The 12,857-nt window shown below is 42.8% G+C and overlaps 1 protein-coding gene across 4 annotated transcripts in view; it reads left to right on the plus strand.

Annotated features, from left to right (window-relative positions):
• The window catches only part of ELOVL5 (ELOVL fatty acid elongase 5), a 73,599-nt gene that overhangs the window by 41,203 nt on the left and 19,539 nt on the right, over nucleotides 1-12,857 (plus strand). For all 4 annotated transcript variants that reach the window (XM_081044674.1, XM_081044675.1, XM_081044676.1 and 1 more), the window contains 2 exons: nucleotides 5,798-5,863; nucleotides 9,080-9,267. In XM_081044674.1, coding sequence (XP_080900800.1) covers nucleotides 5,806-5,863; nucleotides 9,080-9,267 — 246 coding nt within the window. In that variant the 5' untranslated portion in view covers nucleotides 5,798-5,805. The remainder of the gene's footprint in view (nucleotides 1-5,797; nucleotides 5,864-9,079; nucleotides 9,268-12,857) is intronic.

The following is a 12,857-nucleotide window of genomic DNA, read 5'->3' on the forward strand; positions in this document are numbered from 1 at the left end:
CATGAGATATTTACAGTGTCGATATTACAGTGTGAGATATTTACAGTCCATTACAATAACAGTTTGCATGGTTACCAGAAACGCTGCTGAATTTGATAGTAGGGAATGGCTTTCAACTATGATAGAGTCTTTTGGAAAATAGGCATAAAAGAGGAATTCTTTAAAATCGATTCTAATTTTTTACCTGCTTCTGTTTTCTACACTTATTCCATTTTCATAGTCATCATTTTCTGCGTGTGCCCCTTGAATTAGTGAGTGAATAGCTTTTGGATACTGTTGTAGTTGGAATTTGTTTTTTTAAGGGATCCTTGTACTCCCTGTCAGGACTTGTAATGCTGGGAAGCCCCGTACGTTGAGTGGGTGTCACAGACTCCTGGTTAAAGAGGATGGGGAAGCCACGCGTGTCTTGATATCAGCATGATCTGGTTCCCGGGAGGTGCTGACCACTCCCTGTTCCTGTCTGCATGTGGGGAACCAGCCAGATCAAAGAATGACTTATTCTTTTGCTGCATTTAGGACCAAAGCTCCTCTTCCACGGGCCCAGCGCCTGGTCTTGGTCCCTGCTAGTACAATTGTACAGAGCAGCTGTGTTCCCACTTGGCCCAGCTCACCCAAGCTGCCCATAGAGTGACTCGGGTTATGGAGCAGTGATGTCACTGGTCCACGTGCACCGTAGAAAGTGGGCAACGGTGGCAGGCAGGCAGGCTGCAGCCCTGGCAGTGCCGTTGGGCATCTTGTGCAAAGTGGGTCACGCTGTTGCCATGATTCAGATCAATAGGCAAAGTGGCAAGGGTTTTGCAGGGCTCTGTGCCTCCCCCATTCCTTTAGAAAAGTACAAAAGCGTATATAGCTCGGCCCACAGGCTGCTCGGCAAGTACCCAGTTCACTCCGTGGGGCGGGCCAGCCCAGCGTGGCAGTGAAGAATTCATTTGCTGAGACCTTTTCTGCTGCTCCTGTGGCACAGTAGCTAAGCTCAGCAAGGGGGATGAGAAGGAAAAGGGCATAGGGCTGGCAGGTGGGACGCAGCCAGGCGGATGGAGGGATGGTGGCAGTGAGAACAGTTAAGGATTGGCACCTTCTTCTGTCCCCTGCCTGTTGGCCACGTGCTCTCTACAGGTTGTGCCCTGTGAGGGATGTCTGTGGACGACCGCTGAGCGAAGTCTGGGCGCCGGCGGGGAGTGGAGGAGGGCAGGCCTCCCGAGTTGCTGCCTCGCCCTACCCTGGCCTGGCCCACGGTCCTTCAGCATGCCACGTAGTGCTGACCTCGGGGCCATGGCACCCACCTGTCCCTCTACCTGAAATGCCCTTTCTCGTGATAGACAGGTGGCCTGCTCTGTCCATTCAGGTCTCTGCTCCGATGACACCTTCTCAGGGAGACCGTCTCTAACTACATTCTCCAAAGTAAATTCCGTTCGCTCTGTGATCCCACCCCGTTTACCCTTCTTTATTTGTTCTTGCTAACAATTACTTTCTGTAACATATTTTCTGTGTGTGTGTTTCTACCCCAGCCTGGAATTTCTGTTTCCTCAGGGCCATAGCGCCTCCATGCCTGGCACATAGTAGGCACTTGGTAAGCCTGTGGTAGGAATGAAAAAATGAATGCATGGTAGCCAGGGACGCTAGCTATGTGGCTGACTAGACAGCAACATGTCATTGTGGGGAGTAAATGATGAAAGTCAACCTTTGGCGCAGATGTCTCATGGTGATGTGTGTAAGATGACAACCCTGGATAAGAAGGTTACAGTCCATGTTGTGAGTGTGTAGGGCGAGAATTTGGGGGGAACCTTTAGCACGGATGAGGACTCCATCGATCAGGGGACTGTGTCCCATCGGCCGCCTCTGCCCATCCTTCTTCCCTTTCAATGCAGGCATCTCAGGAATAATGAGCAACGGTTTCTGAAAATTATGGTGGTGGTTTTCTACGTATGTCTTTTTCGAGAATGTTTTGCTGCCTATTTCGTACGTTCTTGAGTTTGATCATGAAAAGTTCTGCAAACCTAAGAGAAGAATTCTCCAGCTGAGAAGAAATACAGTCTAAGAGCAGGTGTACCGTTACTGACAAAATTACCTCTTGTGTGTGTGTGTGCTTTTCTAGAGAAAATGTTGTATGTTAGAAAGAGGAAAGAGGGCCCCTGTGCCTGCCAGCTTCCCCGGGCCTCTACTCAAGCTGGGTTTAGACTCAGGACAGATGGCTTGTAACAGAATTCTTCAGTATCTCCAAACACTAAATTCCACACCCTTTGGTCGTCTGCTGTTCAGGACACTTGGACTGAATTTCTACCGGGTGTTGAATCAAGCTGCTTTTCTGTTGCAAGATGTTAGCCTAGATTCTCAAGTTCAACTTTGTCCCAGGGATTGATTGTCCTTGTAATAATAGGTCATTTGTACCAATTCCTCAGCCTGGTTTTTTTCCTATGTCCACTAATGTTTTTACCGCTCCCCCAACTTCATCCTATCGTTCTTCAACGTTTCTTTCCTCTTGTTCCCAGCTTTTCTATATCTGCCTTACATGGAAACCCAAACTGGTTACAGTTCTCTGAAAGGCCTCTTATTTAAAAACAATAATGATTCCCGTACTGCTTTGGTCAGGGTTATTCCTAACATTGGATCCCCGAATACTGTTATTTGAATATTGTTTTTATAGATTGGTATTAAGCATGTATATATACAGCTTGTTTTAGCATGCGTCATTCTGACATGTACTTGTTTACAAACTGAATTTTCTGTTTGGTTTACAGCATCTGACTTCTTTCCTCATTGGGAAGGTCTAGTTTGTTCTGGGTCTCCAGGTTTGCTCCTTTGTGTTTATTCCAGTTCAGCAATCTTTTGTACACAGTAGCTGTTGGCTGTTGGTGTATTTAATGAGTGTTTCATTTTTAGCCTTGTCTTTCATGTTTGGATAATGTCTCATACTGACAAGCCCCTGTCCCCTGAGGTGCTATCCCCCACCTTTGTTGCTATCCCCCTGGGGGCTTTAGGCCTTGAAGGGGACATGGTGGGTTGTCACCACGACTGAGCTCACTGACGGCATTTAGTAGATGGGTCCAGGGACAGAATGCCAGCTGTGCCCCTGTGGCCACACATGGTTGGCAGCATTCATTATGGGGTTGAACCTGTGGCAAATACACCCTAGGAGACATTTACTGAGGGCTTATTTCATGCCAGGCACTGCCCTAAGGACCTTAATGTATGTGAAGTCATGTGACCTTCTTAACCTTAGAGGCAATTACCATTTCCCCCATTTCGCAGCTAGGAGGTTAAATAACTTGTCCAAAGTCACATTGCTAGCAAGTGGTAAAAATAGGTTTCAAACCCAGGTTTTCTAATAAAGAGCCCAGCGTTGAATGGCTGAATCACCTGCCAGCCTGTTATGCCTCCATATCAGCGCTCAGCTCCTTTGTGCCTCCTGCTTGATTATTAGACCCATTGGGAAGCTATATGCCCATCAAGCAGTAGCAGGGTTCAGAGTTAAAATGTCTTGGAAGAAGGTAAATGTATCCTGAGTGGACAGCTTGCCTGTCAGTAGTAAGTCTTCCAGTAGTCTTGGGATTGATGACCTTCTTTCTCCTTGAGCCGTGTCTTCATTTGCTATTGACCGGGCCGCTTGCGATCCCGTGCCCTCTGTATATATGGCCTACCACCCATCGCAGATGAGGTTCCGTTGTGTTAGAGTGATTTGGAGTTCATAAAAACACGATGGTTGTCTCCTACTACTTGCGTTTTCTAGATGATTTTCAATAGATGATGAAAAACTAGATACAGTTAAACTATTTTTTAACCGTAGGACTTCTAATTGCCTTTAATAGATACCTTTCTTATTTAAGGATGGAATCCTTTTGAAGAACACTTCTGTGGAGGAAATGGAAAGCTAAGCCAACTCTCCTCAAGATTTTCTAGTATTTCTGTCTCCTGAAGAGTTTCAGTCTGAGGTTAGGAAAAGGGCTCAGGACAAAAATGGTCTTAGGAAAACTCTGTTAAAAAGCTGTTTTTTCATTTTTGAATTCCAGAAGTGACCTAGTGGCATGGTTGTGTAACTTGAGGGACAAAGGTGACATACCTAACTGGTGGCACTTGGATGTGTGGCAGCCGGTGGCTTCTTGCTTTCCAGCCATGGGTTGAGGGAGTGAGTCCCTTCCCCGAGTCCCCTCCAGGGCTGGACAGAACCCTGGTAGCTGCTATTTCCAGTGTCATTGATGGCTCTAGCTCGCTCCGTCTCACAGCTCAGCTGTGCTGCGTTGACTCAGTTCTAACTATTACAGCCCATTAGGTAATTTCACAGATAAAGTAGTTTATCCATGAAATTACCCAAAGAAAACATACGTGTCCGTGTGGCGAGCCAAGGAAGAGAAGTAGCATTAAATGATTAACAGCTTGTTATGACTTTGTGAGGGATGTAAATGTCTGTCTAATAAGTCTGTTGTTTTGTACACCTGAAACTTGTAAAAAAAATTTTTTGGAAAAAAAAAAAAAAGATTAACAGCTTAGTTAATAAAACTGATTTTTGCCTTTGCTCTTGGAAGGTAAAATATGTGTGGTTATTTCTGTAACAGTATTGACCAGGAAAGGTGAAAAAATATGCCTCCTAATGTTAATATAGAAAATCTAGTCAATACACATATGAAAAGATGCTACCTTGTAAATGTAAGTCTTAAGTAGGGGGAAACGTAGGGATTTATAAAATCTTAGAAGATGGAAGTAGATCCTAACTGTTGATATGATACTGTCCCCAAGATATCTTATTACGTGAAAACAAGTAATAAACAGCATGTCCTCAAATAATGTCTTTTTGTTACAACGTTGATAAGATGCCGTGGGAACTTAACTCTTGTTTGTATCAGTGAGCCCTTGGTAAACTTGGTTTCATTTCTAAGTCGGTTTGCCATAGTTCCAAGAACCTATTGACAACAACATGGAGGGAGGGCTCACTTCTCAGTATAACAGTGTTTTTCTAACTTTTTTTTTTACTGTGACCACCCCCCCCCCAGTAAGAATATATTTTCCGTCACAGCTGAGTACATCATACTTACAAATGTGACACAATAACATTAAAGATTTATGAAACAATATTTATTCTCACTCTGATTATTATGATCTAATTTATTATTATTTTTAATAAGCCAAGTTGACATCATCATCTACTAATGGATGATCTACATCTGCAGTCAACAATTGTTATGACACCCATTTGGCATGACCTCTGGAAAGTACACCGAATAAATGTTGCCATTAGATTCCTTCTGACTGTGGGGCTTTAGGGATTGTGGTTGGAAGGAAGTGAGGAGATTTTTTTTTACCGCCTCTTTTCATTTTTAATACTTGCTTTTTTTACTGTGGGCATGAAGTATTTAAAAATAATAATAAAAGTAGCAAGCAGAAGAAACCACTTTTTCACTGTGGCATTCCTTCCTCTGATACAAGCTCTTCCTGCCTTTCTTTGTTGTCTTAGTTCAGGCTTTGGTTCTTGCCCAGATGGGATGGCATCTTGTCTGCCACCTTTCAATCTAGTTCCACTCTTCTCCCCACTGAGATTTCAGCTTTATGGAACTGAGAAAAGAAGTTCAGACTGGCACTTCATTTATAAAGTGAATTCACGGGATTGTGTCTTTTTGATTTTCAAATTAGAACTGGCACATAAGTTACTTGTGTGAGTTCAAAAACATTTTTGTTTTAACATGAGGAATTTAACCTTATCCGTAGCATATTCTTTGAAAAGAATTGGTTCTTGTTCTTTTATGAAAAAATACTGTGTAAAAAGCATTTTGAATGGAGATTAATCAATGTCTTTTTTTCTTAACAGGTTTTAAAATGGAAAATTTTGATGCATCACTTAGTACCTATTTCAAGGCATTGCTAGGCCCCCGAGGTAAGGTGGTTTTTGGTTTTGCTTCCTTCCTTCCCTTCCCTCTCCCCGCCTACCCCCACCGCCACTGTAACCACTTGTAAATATTGCATGATGAGATTCTAGAAAACATGAGCATTTTCTGTGATAAGACTAATGCTTTGTCCTGGATAACAAGGGGCTTGGACAAGTCCTTTGATGATTATTGAAATGTTGCCATGTCCCCTGGCTTTTGCAACAGAGACACAGCTGTGATCCTCTGCTTACTTTAGCTGGAGGTCAAATTATGCTGTAAAGCTTGTAGCCTGAGAAGGCCACAGATTTCACCATTATCACCAGTATGTTTTCTTTAATTCTTGTGAGTCTCCCGCTGAAACTGGCTTCCAAAATGTACTACTGCAATAGGAGGTTAAAACTCCTTTCCTTTTTATCATTTTAGGGCTGTTTAATGTCCTTTCATGTTGTGTCACGTCAACAAGTAAATAGGTACACCGGAATTCACTTTTTATACTCCTCTTAATCTTTTATTATCTTTTAGGAAGTACATCAGCTTCGTGCTGCCTTATTTTAATGTCATCTGTGATGTCTCTTCATGGCTTATCTGTAAAGAAGGAACTTTTTAGGTTCACAGAAAGATTCACAGAAAAATCACAAGAGGCTTTTACACAGATCTTTTAAAAGACGCGCAGTTTCCCTCATGGTTTTTAAAATACAAAAGAACACAACAAAAGGCTCTTTATCTGTTCACCTGGCAAAGATGAAGTCATCTGTGTGATACCATCTGTGACGATACTGAGAATGTGGGGAGTCTAACATGGTGTAACCGCTCTGGAGGGTAATTTTGTCTTCTCCCGAAACTAAAATGCACATGCCCTTTGATTCAGCTAATTGAATCCTAAGAATTTAATCTCCAGCTAACCTTGATCAGTTATGCAAAGATGTGTATAAGGAGGCTCCTTACAGCCGTGCTTGTCAGGACTGGAAATAACCTGGATGCCCATCCATAGGGGACACAGGTTGAATAAATTCGTGTACAGCCAATGGAAAAGAATAAGTTAGTTCCATCTGTATGTGGGGACGATGCCCCACTTCAGCTTTCCAGGAACCAAAAATTCAGTTTTAAATGGCTGAAACAATAGTATTGTGTTTCCTCGAAAATAAGACCTCACTGGAAAATCAGCCCTAACATGATTTTTCAGGAGGACATCTCCTGACCATAAGCCCTAATGCGTCTTTTGGAGCAAATCTTAGTATAAGACCTGGTCTTATTTTTGGGGAAACACGGTAAAAACTGTTAGCTTGCATTACAAGATCGGGCAACTCCTGAGTTATTTCAGGGTCTCTGTTATTAACCAAGGAGCCTGGTTCTTGTCATTTTCTACTTTGCATTCTCAGTATATCAGCATCTCTGTCCTCAGAATAGGTCTGCTCTTTCATGGTTGCAGGATGGCTGCAGCAGCTCCAGGCAGAACCCTCAAGAGGAGGAGGAAGAAATCTGCTGATTTACATGGGTTTAAGAACAAGGATATTCCCCAGAGACCTTCACTAGTTGGCATCTCCTCAAAGCTCAGTGGGCACACTTGCTTCACATGCCCATGTCTGAACCAGTTACCAGAGAGTGGGTTAGGATGACTGTGATTGGCTAGATCCCTCCTGGGGCGGAGATGGGGCCATCTGCCCAGGAAGTACTTGGCATTGTGGAAGGAGGTTGGGTATTTGCTGATATGGAAAGATGAAGATTGGTTATAAAATGTAAAGAGAAAACAGAGCTTTAAATAAAAGGAAATGGGAGTTTTTTTGGTGTGCATTTATTGTGTTTGTGATAAATAATTTACGCACAAACTAACATCTGATGTTAGTTGCTAAGTGGGAACTTGTTTTCTCAGAATTGAGAGCTAACGCCCAGAGCTGAGGACAAAAGGTGTTAAGAAACCCCTTATCAGGGTCACCGGGCCCAGCTGCTTCCCTAAAGGACTTCTAAGAACCAACCAGCAGAACTGACAGTAACACTGTCTGCCAGCCTAGCACAACTGGTGCAAGAGGGTGGGGGTCATTTCCCTCTGAAGCCAAGGGAAGAAAGCCACGAGAAGAGGAACACGGGGAGGATTTAGGGTGTCTGCAAGAAAGGAGACTGGCAGTAGCTTCCCCAGGTATAAATATGCTTTACTTAACCTGTGCTTGTCCTACAAGGTCAAGGGAAAAAGCATTGGAGAGAGTAGCAAGATGGTCCAGCCAGGAGGTGGAGGAGGGGGCAAAGCCTGTCCCCACTAGCTGCTACTTCTCCGAAGATGCAGGAGATGCAGCCTGCGTGTGTCTCTGAGCTCCAGAGCAGGAGGCCTTGGAGGGCAGACAAGATTGAGGAGCCACAGGTTTCTGCATTCATAAGAGGGTGCAGAGGTGGCTTCCTGGGAGTCGGCCAGAGGAGGAAGTCGAGTCTTGCAGGGGACAGATGACACCTAGGGGATCTGACTGCCAAGGAGTTTATACTCCTGTCCAAGGAGAAAGCTGTCAGATTGCTGCTGGCAGCTACTTGGAGCTGCTGCTCCTTTTCCTCCTCATTCCTGCCTTCGAAAGGGACGGGAGGGAGCGGGGCAGGTCTTTCTCACACCAACAGCTCCCTCACCTCAGTGTAGCTTCTCTCAAGCTTCTGCTCCTCACCTGGTTCCTTAATACCTTCAGTAGTCGTAATCACTGCTGCTTCACCCCCCCTTAAACGAGAAAAGGTCCCCTGTGCAGTAGGACCGTTGCCCCCATAGCAGATGCTTGCCTGTGTGATCAGTGACTCTCCTTAAGCTGGCTAAAGGCGTCTGCACATGCTGGGAGGACTATGGAGTTCAAAGACTGCCACTTCTAGGCTTTTGTTATCCCAGGCAGAATTGAATAAATCTGGTTAATAAATCCAGTTAATGGAAAACTTAGCTTTCTTCTCGTTTTCTTTTTTTTTAAAGATTCATTGGAAAGGATTTTTAAAAATTACTTTACTAAGCAAAAGCCATGAGTAATATACACAGTTGTTGTTCACAACATGAAACAAGGAGCTCCACCTCGTATGATATAGGTTGAAAACTCATGCTTCCTCTTCTGGTTGCTCTGTTGGTATTAGGAACTTGAGTATTACGTAACTATTATAAAATTGTGGTTAGAGAAATTTTTTGGTTTTTTTAATGTTTGAAAAAAGTGATGGTCATTTTTATACCTGCCTTATTAATCACTAAATATTTTTCTTTCATTATTTGCCAGATACCAGAGTGAAAGGATGGTTTCTTCTGGACAATTATATACCTACTTTTATCTGTTCCATCGTGTACTTACTGGTTGTATGGCTGGGACCAAAATACATGAAGAACAGGCAGCCGTTCTCTTGCCGAGGAATTTTAGTTGTCTACAACCTTGGACTCACGTTACTGTCTCTCTATATGTTCTGTGAGGTAGGTCAGAGGTTAACGCGGGTTTCCCCTCACTTCCCTGTACTATCACTGTCCTGAATTGTGTTCCTAAGCAAAGAAAGGCCGCTGCATGGGGTGGGGAGACAACCGGAAGAGCAAGGACATTGATGCCCTTTGAGTAGGTTTTTAGATTGCTTGTTCAAAATGCTAGAGTTGTGTGTGCAAATATGCCTTCTAGAATATTTAAAATAGAAGCCTTTGCTATTGAGTCTTTTATTTATGTTTCCCATTATACTCAGAATTAAATAAATATTTCAGAAATACTCTTGTGCAAGCAAAATGCAGAGTGGAAAATGAACAAAAGGTGAAAAACAGATTTGTGAGCATTTTATTAAGCATTTAATAAATGATTATTGTTTGAAGGTGGGGGAGGAAGGAAGTGGGTGGTACTTGTGTTTGGTATGTTTGTGGTAAGTCAGCCTGCCTCTCCTGCTCTGATAACTGTAAATAGCTTTGAGATTTGACAAGTTATTTTTCAGAAGCTAAGAAGAGTGGATAGTGAGATCTGTGTTTCAGGTTTGAATTGGTCTGTGTGAGTTCAGGCCCAGTTATTTTTTCTGTATAACTGGAATGTTGAAAACCATATCTGATGACCTCAAAGGCAAATGTTGTAGCTTAAATAAAAATGAGAGACGAATAGCATCAATACCATATCCTCTCTATTTTGCACAGTATAGTAATACAACTTTTAAAGCTAAGGGGATGGGAAGCTGCTCTCCAATGGTAAGCACAATTTGTGTACATTTTTAGGGAAAGGACTACACACCTTTCAGACTTACAACACAAAACTACTGCTATGTCTCTAGAGTAGAGAATCAAGCCATGCATAAAAGGAACACTTGTAAGCAGTCCTATGTAGATTTTTAACCTTTTATTGTGGTTTTAATTCTCCAATGACGTAGTCAAGAAGATAAGGGGAGAAGGGGAAGGGGAGAGATCAATACGAATCTTAAAACTGGTGTTTACAGGAAAGAATGAATTCTCCATCAGCCTCAGGCTGTGATGGTGTGTCTGTGTGAGAGCAGATATGGGTGTACAAGCTCCTGGAAAACATTGCATTTGATCTGCAGCAGTATTGCAGCTATGGGAGGTCTCACGTGTGTTTCATAAACCACAGTAAAAGCTTTGTAATAGAATGGTAGATGCTACTACCATTGCTTTTATACTTGACACTCTGTGAAATGCTTACAGCTCCTTATTTGCTTTTTTTCTGTCTTATTCTAGAACGAAGGCAGTCTTAATTAGCCTCCAAGATGGATATTGCAGGACTGGAGGCAGGGGCAGTGCCCAGGAGGGGCTCCTGGGCTCAGCACAGCTCTGTGTTCAAGGGACAAACCACAGCAAGCGGACAGGTTTTGCAGACTGAACTGTTTCGTTTCCCATAATTGATAGGTGATAGAGCCATTTCCTTAAGAAGCTTTTATAGAGTTTATTATTGCACATAGCAATATTCTAGAGAAAACATATTTAAGATTGTTAAAGCTTATAGAACATAAGCATCTGCCTTACATGGTTCTCAAGCTCTAGAAATAGAGCTAGCTGTAACTTCATAATTTAACCCCAATTATCTTTAAACAGATAATTTCTTGGTAAAGAGGGAAGAAAACTGTATAAATTGCTGCTATGCATATAGGAGTGAATTTGGGGGATTCTGAAATATTATAATAAGTAGCTTGGTGAGAATAGAAGGTGTTGAACAGTGCCTAAGCACTGAATATAGAGATTTGAGAAATAATACGGAGGAGGAAAATAACACTTTCAACTCACAATGTAGAGTACATAGAGAAGTAATTGATAAGGGGGTAATAATTCCTTCAATTAAATCAAGTTTATGAACTCGACCCAGATCAGCTATACCTAAGTTGAAAATAAGCCCTGGTACTCCAAGGTAAAGATATTTACATTTGATTTCTGACTTTTTTTTTCTGTACTTACATAAATTCGTCAGTAAGACCGTTATAACGTGTCATTTGTCAAGTTTTTAATTTCATTTTGGCTACAGGTTTTTTTTTTTCTTTCTTTTTTTGTCAACTTAGCATTTGTATTCCAGTGAATACTGAAACACAGGAATACAGGAGGGCAGTCCTGGAATTGTACAACAACAAACTGAGGTGATCATGGAGCCCCACTGGGCCCCTCATTTCAGAGAAATGTCCCAAGAGTTGGAGCCATAGGCCTTTGATCACACAATTGGCATGTCGTGATTGTTAGTCTTTATTTACCTTCCTGCTTATCTCTTATTTGGTTCTGTAAAGAATCTTTAAAACAAATATGTAGTCACTGATATTTTTGTTTTTTTAATCCTGTGGCATCAATTCACAGCTGCCTTGGCAAGTTCTAGGTTAAGATAAATAAAATTATCGCTTAAGGACACAAAGAGAGAAATCTCGAAAAAGGGGCGATAAACAGGAAAGCGGGTGAGGGGGGAGAGTCACTTAAACGTTAAAATTGTTAGAAGAAAGTCAATAAACGACATTTTTAAAATTGTGTAACTGAGTTTAAAATGTAGAAAGAACATGGACATGTTCATAGGTTATGAGTTTGGTAGGAAGAAAACTAAAGGGAGAGAGGTGGCATTACTGCTCATTATCTCATGAACTTAGTGTTTATTTCCAGGAAAATGGTCGTAGATCCCTGATTAGAAGTGTTTTTGAATAATGGGATGTTTTAGATTGAAAGTACAGGACTTTATGGCAAACCTTTTAGCTTTTCCTGTTCCGTTAGGTGTTGTGTAAGATCACAGTCAATGGTGAAGGCTCAGAAATAAAATGTCACGTTACACAAGGAAACAACTTGAGTTTGCATTACTTGGCTTTGTAAAACCGCCCTCATTGCAAACATAAAAATCTTGTGTTCTTTCCTGTCCCCAGAGATTCAGTGCATATTTCCTCTGAATCGATGCCCCTCTGTTTTTTCTAACCCAGACTGGCAATCCCCACCTACCCCACATGAAATTCTTCATGCTGCACTATATACTCAGGCTGGACTCCGGCTTCCCCTGGCCCACCCAGCAAGCTCTCTCAGCCGCTTCTGACTCCTTTGTGAGAACTTACCAAACGTGGAATTCCCACTTAGGCAGCTGCTCTGTCCCGACAGGGATGCATTTTGGTGTGTCTGCTCTCTCCTCTTTGCCTCTGGCTCTTACCACGTAAGAGGATCTGATTGCTTGGTCTGTTACAGCCCAAGAGGGAACGTCTCTGTTGATCAGCCTGCTCCTGTGCACTGATCCTGGGACTCCTCTGGAGCTGCCGGGGAAGATGGGTCAGTACGACACAGTCCACGTGGCTTCAAGCTGAGAGCACTTCCCGCATCTTTCCTCAGGACACTTTGAGCTTCCTTGTCTGGCCATTATACCCAACCAGCTGTACTCAGACACCCCACCCTGCCCCACCCCGCCCCGGAACCAGGCGCTTTCATTCTTTGGTCTCTTCCTTTCTCACCTAAGCCTGCCTCAGTTTGACCACCTGCATCTCATTTTTGAGGACTCTACTCAAGGATCAGTGCCTCTGTGAAGTCTTGAGAGGACTTAGCTCCAGAGCAGGGATTTTTCAGCAGTGTATCTCTTCGTTCCC

The sequence above is a fragment of the Rhinolophus hipposideros genome (assembly GCF_964194185.1).
Source record: "Rhinolophus hipposideros genome assembly, chromosome: 3".
Classification (NCBI taxonomy): Eukaryota; Metazoa; Chordata; class Mammalia; order Chiroptera; family Rhinolophidae; genus Rhinolophus; species Rhinolophus hipposideros.